An 18,135-nucleotide genomic window follows, 5' to 3' on the forward strand; every position below is an offset into this window, starting at 1 on the left:
TCAGTCAGTTTTGTTGGGATCAGTCAGTGTGCAGCGGAGTGCCCTGTCAACAGTCTGCAGGCTGGGTTAATAGAAAACAAGGACCAGGTGGCAGCAGTGTGTCTCTTCTCTACTCAGACATAAATGTGACTTGTGCTTGAAAATAACTCGACAGCACTTTCTGACCTGTGAAAGGCGACAGTTAGCGGCGTGGTGACTGTAAAGAGCTGCTGTGATGGAGGTGAGAGCACAGGACAAACATCACAGGCAGGATGAAGCTGTGACTGGACGGGAATAAAACCTCTGACTGGAGCAGTGGACGCGTCTGTTAAACAAACAGTGTCCTGTTTTTTTTAAATAACTTTGCATCATTTAATATCGCTCTTTTTTACAAATCATGGATAAAAACTGGAGATGAAGTGTTCACAACTTTGTCCTTGTTCTTTTCAAACAATAAATTTTTATTCTAAAAACAAAAACTGTAACAGATTTCATCGTTACCTCTGCATCTGGCAACTGATGGCTACATCCTACTAGAAGTTCTTCAGAAGGGACAAAATGCTTGAAACAATTAAAACAATCAGAAAGTATCGTCACAAGTTCAGTCACTCTTTTGTGACTTTTTGTGGCTGATTAATAAGATGATTGATTGTAGATTTATTACAATCTGCATTACTTTTTGATACATCCATCCATCTTACACCACTCATCTGGGTCCAGGTCGCAGGGGCAGCAATATCATCAGTGAAGACAAGGGATGGGTACCAAATAAAGTGGCGACCGAATTCTGTCAAAAGTACCGGGTATCGATTCACGTAAAATCAAAATCTACCATGTTTAGGTACCTAAATGCATCCTTGTGGCTGTAAGGGAGTGGAAGAGTAGGTGATTTTCCATGATGGACATAAGCACAGCGTTGCAAGGTTATATGTTAAAAAAAAAAAAGTTAAATTGAAAAAAGAAATTATTATTAAACAATTTGATATTTTTTACCACATTAACACAAAAAAGTACCAAAAATTGGTACCGTTGAGTGCAGGTACTGATTGCCAGGTACCATATTGTTTCAAATGTGAAAGGTACCCATCGCTACTGAAAACCAGCAGCCCCTGTCCCCTGCCATCCCAGTTCCTCCGAGGGGAGGTACTGAGGCGTTCCCAGACCAGCTGAGAGATTTAATCTCTTAGGGCGCGGTCACACTGGCCATCCAAATGTGTGGTACTCAAACATGATTACCCCCCACAGTGCTGTTCTTCCCTGGAGAGTACAGCTAGCAGTCACACTACTCCAATATAAACCAGACTTTAGTGGGTATTAAACACACATGCATGGCCCGCCTAGGTCATCGTGAAGCATGATCTTGTCACAGTCAGCACAATGAGACACAGGGAGCACTGCTACAACTTAGAGACTTTTTGGCTGATGTTACATCGTTTTGGTCCGACACAGCCCTCTAACACCTGCTGTTGTGTGAAATGATTGTCGAGCAGTCGCTGTGATCATACGTCATGTGGATCATGCGCGCTGTCCATGTGCTTGTGCTTGTGCTTGAAGTGAACTGTTCCGAAGCCCACCTCTCTGAAGCGTGCCAAAGCAGAGAAGTGAATCATGCCCAAGCACAGCACGGTTACGGTGACACTGGCCAAATGATCTCAGCTTGAGGGTTGAAGCGTGCTTAAGCAGGATACAGTTTGTCAGTGTGACAGTGTCCTTAATCATGTCCTGGGTCTACCCCAGGGTCTTCTCTCAGATTGACATGCCTGAAACACCTCCTCAGGGAGGCGTCCAGTAGGCAATCTTCACTAGATGACTGAACCACCTCATCTTGCTCCTCTGGATGTGGAGGAGCACATGTCTCTAAGGCTGAGCCCAGACACCCAAATTCAGCCGCTTGTATCCAGGAGCTTGTCCTTTTGGATACTACCCGCAGATCATGACCATATGTGAGGGCTGGAGCGTAGATTAACTGGTAAATTGAGAATCTTGCCTTCCTTCTCAACTCCCTCTTCACCACAATGGACCAGTATAGTGTCCATACCACTGCTACCGCTGCTCCGATCCGTCTGTCAGTTTCTTGTTCCATCAGCTGGAGGTCAGTGTGTGATGAGACCAGTAGGACCACATCGTCTGCAAAAAGCAGAGACAGGATCCTAAGACCCCTGAACATTCCTCCACACATGCTGTCCATAAAAGTAATGTTTTGTTGCATGAATGAAAACCTGTTCTTTCCATAGAATCAAACAGAAAATGTATATATGTTGCGCTGCTATAAAGAGCGTAATGTTGAAAGTAATTGAACATTTCTCTGTCCTCTCCACAGTGCTCCAGCACCAGTCCCTGCTCACAGAGCACAGAAACCTGGCCATCCAGTTCCACCTGGAGTGTGTGTACACCTGTCTGACCTACTACGAGTACAAGCTGGCCAAAGAGCACATCAGGAAGGCCCAGGAGCTGTCAGGACTGGAGGTCAACATGACCGGTATGTTCTTTGTGTATGTGCTGCCAAAATCCTCTGTGAAACATGACGTGACACATTTGAGTCGTAAAGATCATCAACAGCTGACCCAATGTGCAGTGTGCTCAGTTACCGTAAAACTCAGAATATAGGTCACTCTGGTGAGACACAGTCTGGTTTTGGGAATGGTTTAAACTCTCCTCCTGCACAATGGTTTCTGTTGTGTTCAGCTAAGTCTTTTTCTATGCTGTCATATGTTGTTTCGAGCTAAACTACTTAGAGCAAGGAATCAAACCAGTGTCCTTCTTGCTGTGAGGCAACATCTCTAACCACTGCACCTCTATACAGCCCTATTTAAACATGCATATCATTTTTATACCACCATCAGACCTATCACTGGTAATTTGTGAGTTTCAGGAGGCAACCAGTACCTCATTAGTTCTTTTAACCAAACATATTTTTGTCAGAGCGGCTTGCCTTAAAATAATTAACGTTATTATCCTTTTGTTATCTTTGGTGTTTTCGTCTTTTAATTTGTTTTTCTGCAGCTATTTGTTTGCAGCTAAAACTCTGAAGAATCTCTGCCTCTGACAGAAAAGCATCAGTGATGCTGTAAATGCTAAAATTGGTCGTTTTGGGTCACTCTAGGTGCTCTCGGCAAACGGACTCATTTCCAGCAGAAGTACTTGGCTCAGCTCATCCTCGAGGTCAAGAGGAAGGAGGACCAGCCCGGCCAGACGGATGATGAATCCAGTCCCGCCCCCACACCCCCGTCCTGGCTCCCAAAGGTATGAGACTCTGCTGCCTCCTCCTCTCCTTCTTTGGTGTTTCTGAAGCCTCTTTTATCACCTTTGATTGTTCTGTTAGACGACAGCAGAGCTCTGCCTCAGAGAACCAGGAAAGGAGGGAACCATACTTTAATTTAAAGCTGAGGTCCAGGATAAGATGAAAGTCCAGAGGATAGGATAAAGTCTAAAAAAGGGAAGAGATGATGAAGTGTTGAGATGAAAAATACCACAAATTTACTCTCATTGTATGATGCTCTGTGAAAAATCCTGTCTGTCTGACAGACACATCCAGTTACTGCAAAATTATTGAACTAGAAAAGCACTGAGAGAGCACAGACCTCCACCAAGCATATTGTGATTGTCACCAACACTTTAGTCCTACTTTAATGTTATACTCCCTTTCAGCAGACTGTCTGCTACAATTTGGTGTTAGTTGCAGGTTTGTACGATAATTTGTTTCCTGACAGTGTTGAAAATGATGATGACCCAGTACATATTTCATATTCCAGATCTTAGTATCTAGAATATTGCCAGGATCTGGATCATACTTTTACATCTGTCAGAAATTATGGTGACCTTGTCTTGTGTTGTTTTGCAAAGCAATCCGACCATTTATCATGGAGTTATATACACAAATGGTGAAAACGGCCCTATCTAACAATGATAAAGAATCCTTTAAAAAGAATCCTGGATCCAGACGGTGATCCAGATCACCTCCAAAATTTAATCACTTCTTCCTTATCCCATTTTGAACATCTCCTGAGAACTTCATCCAGATCTGTTGGTTACTTTTCGAGTAATGTTGTTCACAGACAAACAAACTCTCCCAAACCTCCTTGGCAAATGTCAAATTTTGCTTAAACGTCCACGTAGACTTGTGAATGGACATATCAAAGGACTGTTCAAAGTGTTACATGGAGAAGTTTAACATCCAACTGTCTGTTCATTAAGGTAGTATTTGCTTTCAGATATTGGTAAAATATCAGTAAACCCTCATTCCCTGAAGTGGTTACAGTGTCATTTTAAAGTAGTCATAGATGGATGTAAACTGCATCATGACCTTTTCTCCAGCCCTGAATCTACAACAGGGGCAAATAGTTTGTAGTACCCAGCATCATCAGTAGAGGGAGGTGTTCACCTCTGAACCCTTAATGCCATCTGGAGCCTGTTGCTTCTGTCGAGCCAGTTGAAGCATCATGTGCCTCACTGCTCTGCTCCTCTCAAACCAGAGACAGGACGATATGGTGGATTAACACCCTGGGTTTGTTGGTCAGGTGTTGTCTGGTGTACTTCAGGTTCGAGAAGTCTTTCTGTTGATTCAGGAGAGTGAAGAGCAGCTTGGTCTCAATAATTCCAAAACAGGCATCCACAGCTGACTGTTAAGTTAAAAGGAAAGTGCCCGAAAGAAAGAATCACTCAGAATGAAATGTTGGACAAGCGAGATGCAAAATGGGAACTTCAGGTCTGATATCGTTCTGCATCGCTGTCCAAATCATGCTGCTTTAATTTGTGCTCAGCTGATCTGGACAGACCAGCCTAAAGATGGACGTGATAAAGGGGTGTGTCCTGACTTCTATAATTTGTACTTCATGATCTAAAAATCAGGATGACCCCTGGTTCCAGTGTGCATCATGGGGCAACATGTCAACCATGAATATGGATGTTAATCAATCCCCTCCATACTTCATTAAAGAGGGGGTGTTGTGTTTTTTAAGTCTTAATACTCTCCCTCTTGTACATCAATCATAGCTCTAAACAAATCCCTTTTTTCCTCTCTTTGGTGTTTAAGGAAACTCTTATTTCAATCTCTGTCTGAAACCCCTGGTTTTGGTTGCTGTCTCTTTAAGGCTCCCCATCCTACAAACCCCCTTCGCTCTGATTGGATAGATATTAGTTTTTGAGTCCCATCCCTCCAGTGTGGTTAGGAGATCCTCATGAGATGACTTCAACATGTCACCAAGTCTTGTGAAGATTTGATCAGTTTACAAATTCAGGGATTTCTACAACAAATAGAGGTTTGAAAATCTGTACGTTCTGTCTGAACATCCAGCACTGTTACTTTATATCCATGTTTAAATATGGGAAAGCAGAATACCCCCTCTTTACACAAGCTCCAGTACCAGTGAACATCATCCTACAGCTGCTCTCTTGTTGTGCTGCCTGTGTTACGGTCGGTTGGTGCTCCACCCGGCTGCTTGGTTAGAGCTCCAGTACACGGACTGTTTTAACGACTGTGTGATGAAGTGCTGCTCCTACGCCCACCATCGCCTGCTGACACACACACTCTCCCAGCAGAGCACTGAGCAGCAGAAAGAGAAGGATGGTCTCTGTCTGAATGTTAACAGAACTCTCAGAGGAGGAGATGTGCTTTTGAGGCATCTTTAAGACACACACACCTTCAAACAAACCCACACACACACGCACACAGCACTGTGATAGTCTAATTTTCCTCCCGTCATGCCTCATAAGCCTCTCATTCATCCCCTCTGTGCGTTTTCTTACTTTACACAGGTTCTGCTCTGAGGTCTGCACGGTCAATCGCTCTCCTGCTGACTCCTTTAGTCCTGCTTGCTTACAGCACCGCTATTATCCAGCAGGTTCATTTACCTTCAGAGCAGGACGCTTCCTTACAGCGTGGCATTAAGACACATGTCAGAGGAGCTGTACTTTTTAATGACCTCACAGTAGAAGCTAAAGCCTGATACACTCATCAGCCTTAACATGAGCACTAACGGATGAAGGGAAGAACACTGGTTATCCCTTCAGGATGTACCTGTCACTGGGTGGGTCAACATCTACTTCATGACGCTTATGTGTTGAAGCAGGAAAAATGGGAAAGTACAATCTTGATCCTCCTGTTCCAAAAAATTCTGTTTGAGAAAGTGTTTTTTACTCAAACTCAGACATTTTTATTAAGTCATGAAACATGCCAGCGACTGCTCTTTTTCAGACTGTATAAGGGTTAGAGATGAAAATAGACCATTTTTACAAGTGATGAAAAAAAAAAAAAAAAAAGCGGGATGCATGAGCTGTTTACGTTTCCAACAGAGCAGGAGGTTTATTGATGGGAGACCCCATGTTACAGATACTAGCACCAAGACAACAGCACCTCTTAGATTGTTTTAAAGATGGCGGATGCCGCGCTCATGTTAAAGACAAAGACGCGCTTACTGTTAAAGACAAAACATGCAAAGTGAATGGATATTTAGAGATTGAATGAATCTTTAGGAAAAGTATGATGATGTTGAGTTATACAGCAAATTTAGAGGAGTAGGAGAGTCAACATTTTGCATTTTTAATTGTGGCTTACACTTGCAAGTTCAATTTGTTAGGAGTTTTGTTAGGGGGTTGAATAGGGGTTTTCCGGAAAGTTCCCCCAACATATGACGCTCTGCACCTACCCTGCTTCCATGGGGCTGTTAGTTGATCAGCCAATTTTTGGAAGTCGTGAATGTGGCTAACACTAGAACCAACTGGGCCATAATGGTCCCGTCTGTATAATGACTGGATGTGCATACAGGCCCTACTGGTATTGTTGATTCTCAAGACTCTGCTGCTTTAGTACTTTTGACCAACCAGCAGCTTTTGATACTGTCGTAAACTCGACTGACTGGTAGACTGAGTGGTTATATCTCTGACATAGCCCTTCTTCCTTGTGGTGTTCCTCAGGGGTCTGTCTTTGGCCCATGGGGGTCATTTTTAAGAAATCCATCTCTCATTTCAATCCTTTGCAAATTAGGGATGGGTACCGAATTAGGTACTTTTATAGGTACCGACCAAATTCTGTCTAAAATACCTGGTACCAATTCACGTAAAATCAGAGGGTACCATATTTAGATACCTAAATGCATCCTTGTTACTGTGAGGGAGTATACGAGTAGGTGATTTTCCATGCTGGACATAAACACACCATTGCAAGGTTATGAACTTAAGAATAAATATGTTAAGTTTAAAAATATATGTATTATTAAACAAATTGATATTTTTACCACATCAACACAAAAAAGTACAGAAAACTGGTACCGTTGAGTGCTGGTACCATATCCTTTCAAATGTGAAAGGTACCCCCCCTTATTGCTGATGATCTTCAGATGTAAGTTATGGATAAGTCAATATTTTCTAACCTTAAAAATTTTATCATTCATGTAAAGAGCGTAGTTTTCTACCTTGAAATATGTTTTTTTCCATCATTTCTTATTCTACTGAGGCCTGGCTTTAATGCTGTACTAACTGCCAATTAAAAATAAAAGAAGTGTAATGTCCAGTCAGCATACGAATGTGCGAATGCGAGAAATAGTTTTTTAATTTGGATTTCTTTTGCAAAGGAAATGTGTATGCACAAAATAAAATTAGGTAACAAGACTTGCAAGTGTTAAATAGTTTCTTGTATTTCAGCCCCTGCCTGTGAACCAGAGTTTGCATCAAGCAGTGCCCTTTGTTGTTCTGGTGCAGTGTTACCGAGCAGACCAATCACAGTTGTTCTGGCCCATGTTGCCTCAGCGTGTTGTTAAATATTTGGAAAATCACCTCAGGCTGGAGCATGGATGCTATGCAGACACATAAATCAGGCTTTGGTTTGAATGATGTGCTGTGCTGAAGGAGTCAGGAGTGAGATATTTGTTCCCTCCCTCTGTGTATTCCCAGACCTTCACTGAAGAGTGTCCGTGGTACTCTGGGTCTTGTGGCCCTGGCTGGGCTCCAGTTCTTTGTGCTGTGTTCAGACCACTAATACCCTCATTACTGGAGAGCAGGGAGTAAATGAGCTCAATCAAGGCTGTCATTAAGCAGGGCTCAGTGCATCCTCTCTCCAACGAATAGACAGCAGAGAGGGACGCAGGAGAAACTCTTCATCACTGGACAATCAGAACCGCTGCCAGCAGGGAAATTGGGCCCTCTCTGTCGCTGTGCGTCTGACTGGATTTGGCATTCAGCTGTTTTTCTAATGAAAGCAAGTCTGATCCCGAGTTCTTGTTGCTGGTGCCAAACCACATTGTCAGAGAGCAGGGTTTGGAATGGGTTTTCTCTTTTTGCATCAGTACACAGTATTTTATGCCAGAAGTCAACCAGAGGAATGCACTTGACTGTTTCTGACCATCTTTAAGTGCACAGTTTGAGTGCAGCATCTGATCCTTTCATCCTCTTTTCCAAATGACCCCGGACCCTGAGGGCTTTTCACAGTAACTGTTTGCAAAAAGTAACACTCTAAGGTGAAATGTCTCTTTAAACAAGTTAACAGTTCAACTGTTTCCTTGTAGAAAATGTCTCAATATTTTCTTTTGGACAGAGAAATCTCTTTTAATCAGTCAACTTGAGCTGCAATCACCAAACGGTGTGCTGTGTGGCTGAATGTGTCTCTGGGCACAAAGAAGGAGGTTTGTGTACTGGGCTCGTCCTGAATGGTACCTGTGGCTCACTTAAACGTAGGTTAGCGGTTAGATCCCACCTGCTGCAGGCGTTCAGTGAAAAATACTCAATGTGGAGTCTTCTGCCGGCGAGGTACGACTGTTAAATATGATGTGGTGTGCAAGGGCAATGAATTTAAGATGTTAACCTCGTTGTTTTTCATAATTACTGTTGAAATTTAATATTTTCACTGAAGGTAATGTTAGAAGGGGTGACGGGACTTGGAGTATTAATTTTGACATTTCTGTCCTCATTTAACTCCCCTGCTATTTAGTCATTGCATTTGACACACCTATAAACATAAATCAAAACCACAAATTTGAACATCTTGGGGATTTTCAGTTTCACTTCCAAGGGTGTTTCAATGAATTAAAATAAGAACTACAAAAGTTCATTTATTTCAGTATTTTTCCAGACAAGTGAATCTCAAATATTACTGTTTACCAGGAAATTTTGGAGCACTTCTTTCTGCTTTACAGAAATGTGGATTTCCCTTTCCAGCAGAACTTGGCTCCTGCCTACAAGGCCAAAAATACCAAAAACAACTTATTATTTGCTCTTACCGGCTCTGTTGTCCAGAAGCTCCTCAGGTGGCTCTCACATCTGTGCTAATCGCTAACTATCATCTTGGTCTGTCTCTGAGACCAACCATTTTACCACAGAGTCAACAGGCAGACTTATTTCTGTTATGACTTGATGCGTGATCATGTTGTCCCTGTCATCTATTCTACTGTTGAGATTAATTACCCCTGTTTTGTCAACCAATCAGATTCAAGTGATAATGACACCAATCTAACTTGAAGAATAATTTTGAGGACTTTATTAGAAAAAAACCTGAAATTGTAGAGCTTTGGTAGAAAAACATCTATTAAAAGATGAATCCTTCCATAATATTTACTCCAGCTAATGTTTAAGTACATCAGGTTTATTCAACTAAAATTCAAAAAGGTCCAGTCAGAGAAAATGTATTAGCTGAGAAGTGTCACATGGCATGGGTTAACTCCGTAGACTGTAAAAAACATGGACGTAGTCTCCCTGACATCGCCCGTCTGTTTCTGAAACAGAAAATGAAGTGAATTGGCTATCACAGTCATATTGGAAGTGGCGAGGGCTCCGCGTACAGCTATAGGGCGCCTGTTGGTCACGTGACCCTGAGCTGTGCCTCTGATTGGGCGAGCTCGCAATCTTAGGGGCCGTTTACACTGCAACGGTTTTAGAGTAAAACACAAAAGTTTTGTTGCGTTTCAGCCTTGTGTTTACACAGAAACAGCGTTTCAGCCGACCCCAAACGTGAACTTTTGAAAACAGCCTCCAGAGTGAATTTTTCTGAAACGCTGCTGACACCGTTGCCTGGTCAACAGTAACCCAGCGTTTTCAGTGGAAACGATGATGTCACACTCCACTTTGCACGAGCGCATACAACAGGACAACAGTACCGTTGTTACAATCGTTGGGGACTACCATGTTGTGCTTGTGTTGCTCAATCTGCTGAATCTGCTGACTGTCTTTATACAAAATGAGCATCTGTTGCTTCATTTCTGCTCTTAGCATTCACCAGTGCACCAGATGATCGGCTCTACTCTACTTCAGTGGAGATCCACCAAAAGCTGCTTCTGGACAAGACAGTTATAGCACCACCTACAGGCCTGGCATGATTACTACAGCGTTTTCAGTCCTTCAGTGTTCAAGTGTAAAAGCTGATTTTTTTCACTGCTTTTTTGCTGGATTTTAGCGTTTTCAGATGAAACGTTGTCGTGTAAACAGGGCATTAATATCCTCTGAATGGCTGAGTTAGAAAAATATTCACCCCTCATACAGTTTGTGCCAGTGGTGAAATTAGCGACTCAGTCAGCAGACGTTTTTTAAACTAGGCTGTAAATAAGATAATTTCTGCTTTGAAAACAGCTTTTTTGGGCTTGGTGTGTTTGTGACTTCTTGTACTTTCAGAGCCAGCCTTAAGCGGACACTCTAGAAACAGCAGATTTTAGCACTTCAGCATTGTCTCATATTCCTAGACCAGAGGTTGCTGCTTGGTTAACTCGAACGTGTTTCCAGCTTTGCTCAACCAGTATTGTGAACACTTGAAAAACTGCATCAGTGAAAATAGAAACATCTTGTCAAACTTTAAAACCCTCTCATAGTAATGGATGATGGGTCTAAGTCAGTATAGAATGGAGTCTTGGTCAACCAGTTGGTGACTCCTGCTATATAAACACTGCAAAGAAAAAGATGTTCTCATTGAGTTTGTTTATTACCTTCATATAACTAAATACTCTGTAAAGAACTAGCGGTGTTTTATTTCATGAACACTGCTCAGTGATTCCACTGTTACAGGGTATTTTGTTTTTTGATAGATATGTTGGTATAATTTTTCTTTTCTCAGAAACACAAGCAGTGCTCCAACAGTGTCTGCTCACATTGTTGAGCCAGTTTTTCTGCAGATTTCTTGGAAACCTTAGCGCTTCCACATATCAAAACTAAATGTCATCAGAGGATGCTCCGGCTCCAGATCTTAGTTGTGTTCATGTGTTGTGTGTTTGAACTGCAGAATACTGACTCTGTGTGTGTGTGTGTCTCCTTGTTTCCAGGACTGCAGCCTGGGTGATGACACTGTACTGGATAAGATCAACTTAGCAGAGCCAGATCAGTATGAGCTGCCTGACCTGAGCGGGGAGGAGCAGACTGTCATCCTCGGCCTCTGGTGAGTCCTCTACCTCAGAGTTTACAGTGACATGTTGATCACAGCTGACAGGTTGTTACAAGTAAAAGGAGGGGGCATGAGCAGGCTTTTTGTCAGAACACCTCTCCTAAAAAAGCCAAGGCAGGAAGAGCAGCAGCAAATACTCCATTAATACACACAACAATACATATGACACTGATAAAACAAGGCGCAGCATAAAGGAGGAGTTGGGGTTGGGTTGTAAAGAGGGGAAGCTGGAAGAAAAGGCAGGATCAAGCAGTTTAACATTTTACTCAGTTCATGAAATATTCATACCCAGAAATGATATTCACCAAAGTTATGTTTTAGTCACAACTTCAAGCTTTTAAAAGTCTCTCTGTAAGTGGGGTCTGGAGGAGGTGTCAGCACTCCTCACACAGTGTTTCTGCAGACCTCATTTCTCACTTTGTAACCTTTGGTTTCCCTCTGGATTCACGGTTCACCTCTGGTAAATTGTGAACGTGTTTGTAGCGGAGGTTTTTCTCCTGAAAAAGGGTGAATGGAAGACATTCAACACAATATAAAACCCATTTAGCTTCCTGGCTGGTTGGCGATTAATTCCCATGCTGCTGCTGGGAGGGGAAGGGTCAGGTGAGGGTCAATGGAGCAGTTAGTGAGATTGCTTGGAGATGATTGATGAGCAGCACGTCTGTCTTCGTTAACTTTAGATCTGCACACCTGCATGCTGCTCTAATACAGGGTTATAATCTCAGATCCTAGCGTCTTACAGGGAATAAGAAACCAGATTTATTCAAAAGAAGCTGAAGGTCATTAGTTAATCTGTGGAAGTGTATTCTCTTGTTAAAATAATCTGACCCTGGTACTTATCTTCATATGTACAGAAAGAAAGCTGGAGGTAGAACATTTGCTCATACACTGATAACTGCATTTCTATCTGCAGAGCAAACACTGTAGCTGCACAGTGTGGATAGTAGGGAATTAAATACGACTCATTTCCTCATTGAGATAAGGAGCAAGGAAAGTTTGTGTTGAGCCAGCTCTGCTTTCTTTGCAGCTGTACAATATACATACTGCGTATCAGTTACAAACAAAAACTGAGCATTTTAGAAAAACCTCAGACAAATCCACCTTATAATCATCATGAGCATATTCAAAAAGCCTGATACATGCTTTTATAAAGCTTTGGAGCAATCCTAACAGGTGATTAGCAGAACTAATAACAGCATAAAGCTTCTTCATGAAGTGTTGAAGCTCAGACATGTGGATGTTGCCTTAAAGCAGTGGTTCCAAAACTGAGGGGCCTGCCCCTTAGAGGGGACGAGGAGGTATTGCAGGGGGCATGCAGCAAGGCTACAGCTAAATGTAGGCCTGGGCGATAAATTGAGTTTTGCTTCGTGGACGATTTAATAAAGGATAAATTTTATTTTTTCTACCCCGCGATTGCACACCTTTCATACCGCAGCTGACTCCGCTATGAGGTACGCTCTGACAAGCAGGGGCGAGTCCAGACTTTTTAGACTGGAGTGCCCCGACCAGGGCACTGACTGAGAGGCATGAATTTTGTGAGCCCACACTAGAATAAATCATATTTATTATTTTGCTTATTTGTCTGTATTAAAATTACATATTAACAGGCTACAGCTTTAACAAAGAAATAAAACTAGACTGAAATAAAGTTTTTTTTTAATCATTAAAAGTAGAATATAACTATACAGCGCTGTAGTGCACTGAAAACAGTACTGTAAAAGCTTTTTTAGCAGTATTTTTGAAATAAAAATGTATAAAATCGTGCAGCTTTCAAAGGAGGGTTGAATGCTGGTGGTGCTAGCTCTGCTAACTTAGTCACAGTCAGAAAGCTGAGCTGATAGTGTTTACCTGCAGACTGATGTGTTGAGGCAAGTTGAATATACATTTTGTTCAATTTTGATTGTTCTCTTGGTGTTACTAATGGTAAAGATAGGCAATCACTTTCTTTTTAATCAGGTATCAAGTCTCTAAGGGGAAGTGCCAAGTCCAGGTCAACTCTGACTCAAGTTCTCAAGAAATGAAAGAAACTATTCACTGCCAATACTAAAATCATAGCAAGTGTTTGTCTTTTTTGAGTAAAACTTCTTACTTGACTTAATTTGAGCCACGTTCACCTGACAATTTCAGAAAAATGTCTTATTCCAAGATAGAAAAACAAGAAAATGATGCCAGAATAGTTTACCAAGAGTAAAGAAAGTCTGCTAATTGGGCAAGGAAAAAAAAAATCTTAAAATAAAAACAGAATGGAGCGCAGATGGATTAGTGGTTTAGGTCGTGCTCCACAAGGTTCCCCTCACACGGGTGGCCCGGGTTTGAATCCGGCCTTTGGCCTTTTTCCTGCATCTCATCCCCCAACTCTTGCCTTGTTTCCTGCTCTATCTTCTGTCCTCTCTACTATACAATTAAAGGCATAAAAGCCCCTCAAATAACTAAAAAAATAAAAATAAAAACAATATACCTTATTGCAAGGAACGAAAGAAGTACATGTCTGGATCTCAGTTTTTGCAGTAGTTAGAACTCATATTTCTGGTTGCTCTTGAACACTCACAGTCATGGCTAAAAGGAGCCAATCACAGCAGCCAACCATGTCTATGACAAAGTAACCTGTCCTTACCCTTTCATTTGGGTTTGTTGTAAAGAAATGTTTCCTTTTCATCTGTTGAAGCTGCTTTTCTTCATATAATTCATCACTTTTTGACCTTTTGTATAAAAAACTTCCACTGTAAACATTTGCCATTGAGTGTGCTCATTGTGAGTTACAAAACCATTCTTACAAAGGCACACATACTAAAGAAATGACAAAAATCAAAGATGAACTATGTACAGGAGGTGAGTAGCTTTTTCTTTACAATAAAACTGATAAACGTTAGAAAATACAGTCCGACTTATGGAGAGTAACAAGGCTAAACAATCTTTTCAATGGCCATCCTTAGTCACAACTTCGCTTGGAGATTGGCTCTCCTGTTACAGCCATTTTCTGCTCAATGCTGTTTTAGTTGCAGTCAGCAAAATGTTAATTAAATATGTGTCTCTTTTATGACCAATTCTGATGTGCAATCACAAAATACAACACCTTTAAATCCAGAGGTATAATATCTTCAAAATGTTGTGCATCTCTCTCTAATAATCTGTAATAACAGTACAGACCTGAAGCTTTTTTCGTACATAAAAACTATAAAAAGAAATGTTTCTTCCAGTCAGGACCTGTGATATTTGGTACAACATCACACACACAGTCAGATTCTACAGTAAATGAAAAGAAAAGGGCATAAAACACGGTGTAGGTATGAGCTTGAAGCACAGATGAATCTGCAGTCAGTACCCAGGCTGTGCAAACATCGACTCAAACAGGAACTCCAACCCTCAGACGGTTGATTGAAAAATGTGACGGGAATGCTAATGCAGGTGTAGATGGGTTTCGTGTAATTAGGTGACTTTCAGGGTCGGGAACAGTTTCAGTGTTTGAAGTAAGAGGGCAATTTAGCAGACACACAGCGCCTTCAAGAATTATAATTGGCTCTTCATTGTCAGTGCTCTTTGTATTAACAAGAGAACATCCAGGATGTGATTACCTTTTATTAAATTTTTAGCCAAGGGCTTAAAAAGTTGAAGAGTCCGTGGTCTGGAGGATCAGGGAATCAAGTTTTTCATGGTCTTTTTAACTCTAAAAATGTGACCTTGGCACATTGGTAAGTTTTTTAAAAGATTTAAACCGACAGCTTTATCAGTCAGCACGACTCCAAATCTCATAAATGACCTGATCCACCTGAACAGGAACAGTTTAGATGTGACAGTTAATCTCTGATCCCTGAAACAAATGTTTGCAAAGCTCTTAAAGTGTCTGTCAGGTAATGTAAAAAGAGGACTGAGAAGACAGAGCCATGGTCAGACTGGGCTCCAGCTCCACGCTGGGTTTGTCTGTTTGGTCTAAACAGCTTTATTAGTGTTTTCTCTCGGCAGTCCTCTTTCTTGTCTTTGTTGTGATTTTGGATCACTTTGAATAAACTATCACGCCGACCAATAAGTATTTTAAACAAGATGTTTAAACAGAGGTCCTCACCCAGTAATCCATTCATGTGTTTACTCCACTCGGACTTTCCTGTCAGCCCTCCAGCTCATAATCAACAAATTCTGTGAAACTGAAACAGATGAAGCTGAAGATTCATGATAAACACAGAGGGCCTTTTAATGTGAATGAGCTGAGTAAACTCGAAACAGATTAATGGACTCAGTCTTTTTCTACAAATGATGTGATAACTTAATTCTTCCAGCTGAGCCCAAAGCTCATTACTTGGCTGAAGATGACCAAAACCTCCTTTATTAGTGTCATCTGCTTGTGATGATAAGGAAGAATCAACTCTACTGTGCTGCACTGTGGAGGGAGCCGAGTGTGAGCAGCATTGAACCCCTGAGACAGATTGAGCTACAATGACAATAAAGTACATCAATTTTTATCCAATTATACACTACCATACAGTACCGTATCAGTTCATATGCATCTTATCAGATTGTCCTGCAGGGTATCAGAACTAGCGTAATATTGTTTCGTATGGCATCATATGGTATCGTAAAGTATTGTATGGTGTCATGTCATGTAATGTTTTGTAATGTCATGTCATATATATATATATATATATATATATATATATATATATATATATATATATATAATAACCCATTTTTGAGTGTCTTCTTGTTCTTGTTTTAAAATAAAATCAAATCAAGTTGTATCCTGTCCTTATCACATTGTATGGTATCATGTCAAATACATTATACCCTGTAGGGATGGGCAATAATTTTTGAATATTCAAATAGTCATTCACATAAAAAATGAATAGTTTATGTGACAATGGCCTTGTTCTATCTGCAGCAGGTTTTATGCAGGATGCCAGAGCTGTTATGGGTCAACTTCACAGAAGGTCAAGTGGGACAGGAAGTTGTGCACAAAGACCATCTAAAATGCCCAGTGACTTTCAAAATAAAACAAAAATGTGTCCAACCAGATTGTGTTTAACCTGACTATGGCAACAAATTTACATAATAAAAGGAGCCAGACCATGAGTCAACAGGCTCGAGGACTTACAGCCAAAACAAGAACAAGGAGACACTTAAAAATGGGTTAGGAAGTCCCGGGAACTCCTTTAAAAGATAAACGAAAATGAGGTGCAGTGCAAACTCTGCAAGGTTAGTCTAGCATAACACAACTCGTCAACAGCTATGCACAGCCATGTGAGGATCTGTCTGTAGATCAACAGTCAGTCGGCTTCATCACCCAAAGAAGTAAGTTTGAGGATTGATGTGCAGAGCACAACAGCCTTCTCCCTTTCGTTAAAGTGTAAAGTTGGAAGATATGTATATGTGGGCGGGAGACAATCTAATAGTAATTTTTGAATCGCTATTAGCAAATGTTGCATAGCTCTTTTGCTTGAAATGCCCATACCAAACACTGTAGACTGTATCATCCCCCATTGTATCATATCTTATCCACACCATAACCACATACTATTGTATCGTATTGAATCACCTCTTATACTGCCATGTCATATTCCATTGCACCACATTACACTGTATGGCATTGTATGGCATTACACTGTATCGTAGCACATTGTATCTCATCACATTCTCTTGTATCGTATCGTGCTGTATCGCTTCACATTGTATTACATTGTATCACATTATAGTGTATTGTATTTCATGGTAGCACATAGAAGCACAATGTGTTGATCATTGTAGCCCATTGTATTACATACTGCATTACATTCAATCTCACTGCATTGCAGTATATCTTATCTTAGTTTGGTATTGTTGTGTCATATTGTAGTGCTGTGCTGTTGTTTCATAGTATGTTCTATCATAACTTTAAGTGCATATAGTTTTTTGTGATATCTTTGCCATTATTAGATGGCTCAGCTGAAAAAGGATAGAAAAGCAGAGATTCTGGGATAACAAGCAGCCAAGGTTTATGGCTGGGAGTCAAACCATTGACCTCTGCAACGAGGAGAATAGCCTCTGTGAAGTAGCGTGCTCTTCAACCACTAAACCAAACCAGTGCCCCAGCTTTAAGTCTTTAAAGTTTTATTTGATGGGTTGGTTTTGTCAGGATTTACAGTTCATCAAAGGCTGACCATCGATCAAAAGCTGAGTGGACCAAGGGTCATGTGACGTGCCAAGAGATACTCAGCAAACCTACAAACATTAGTGGCTCTACCGCACTCACTAACACCCAAAGATTTACACCCTCTTCAGACGGAAAGGCTTTCAGAGAGCGTCTTTTCTCAAGCTGTCACAGTGTTTTATAGATCCCTCATTTATTTCTTATCTCCATACTGGACTCTTAAAGAGTGAACCCATCTACGCCCCCTGTGGCCTTCTCTCCACTGTCAGGCCTCCTCTCATGCTTATGTATCTGCCATTGAAAGCTACCAGGAGGACTGAGTGTTATGGGCTGATTGGTATAAAGGGACTTAGTTAAGTGATGTATTCTATCAACCTGGCTGTATTTGAACACAGTCCACTTTTCCAAGAAATGAAAATCTCCCTGAAATTCTAATCCTTTAGTCTGGAGAGGAGTCAACCACCTCGAGCCAAAGCCTGACTCTACGACAGCAGCTGCACTTAAACTTAACAGGATTTTCTCCAGCAGTGATCCCACCAAAGCTTTTAGTATTTCATCTCGAGGCACTTTTTTATTTAGGAATGGGCAGATAACAGCACAGAGGCAATCAGGGCTGAGCTCTTTTGTTGTTTTATGCTGCTGTCCTCTACCTGCAACAGTAAAACTGCGTGTAGTGCTCCATTAAGAT

General features: G+C 41.3%; 1 protein-coding gene across 1 annotated transcript in view; it reads left to right on the forward strand.

Annotated features, from left to right (window-relative positions):
- ttc27 (tetratricopeptide repeat domain 27) overlaps positions 1-18,135 on the forward strand; it is a 104,617-nt gene that overhangs the window by 32,287 nt on the left and 54,195 nt on the right. Inside the window, exons 6-8 of the mRNA XM_074675070.1 lie at positions 2,300-2,458; positions 3,083-3,222; positions 11,214-11,326. Coding sequence (XP_074531171.1) covers positions 2,300-2,458; positions 3,083-3,222; positions 11,214-11,326 — 412 coding nt within the window. The remainder of the gene's footprint in view (positions 1-2,299; positions 2,459-3,082; positions 3,223-11,213; positions 11,327-18,135) is intronic.

The sequence above is a fragment of the Halichoeres trimaculatus genome, unplaced genomic scaffold, assembly GCF_033239565.1.
Source record: "Halichoeres trimaculatus isolate MK-OKI-2021-1 unplaced genomic scaffold, fHalTri1.1 fHalTri1_scaffold_8, whole genome shotgun sequence".
NCBI classification, from domain to species: Eukaryota; Metazoa; Chordata; class Actinopteri; order Labriformes; family Labridae; genus Halichoeres; species Halichoeres trimaculatus.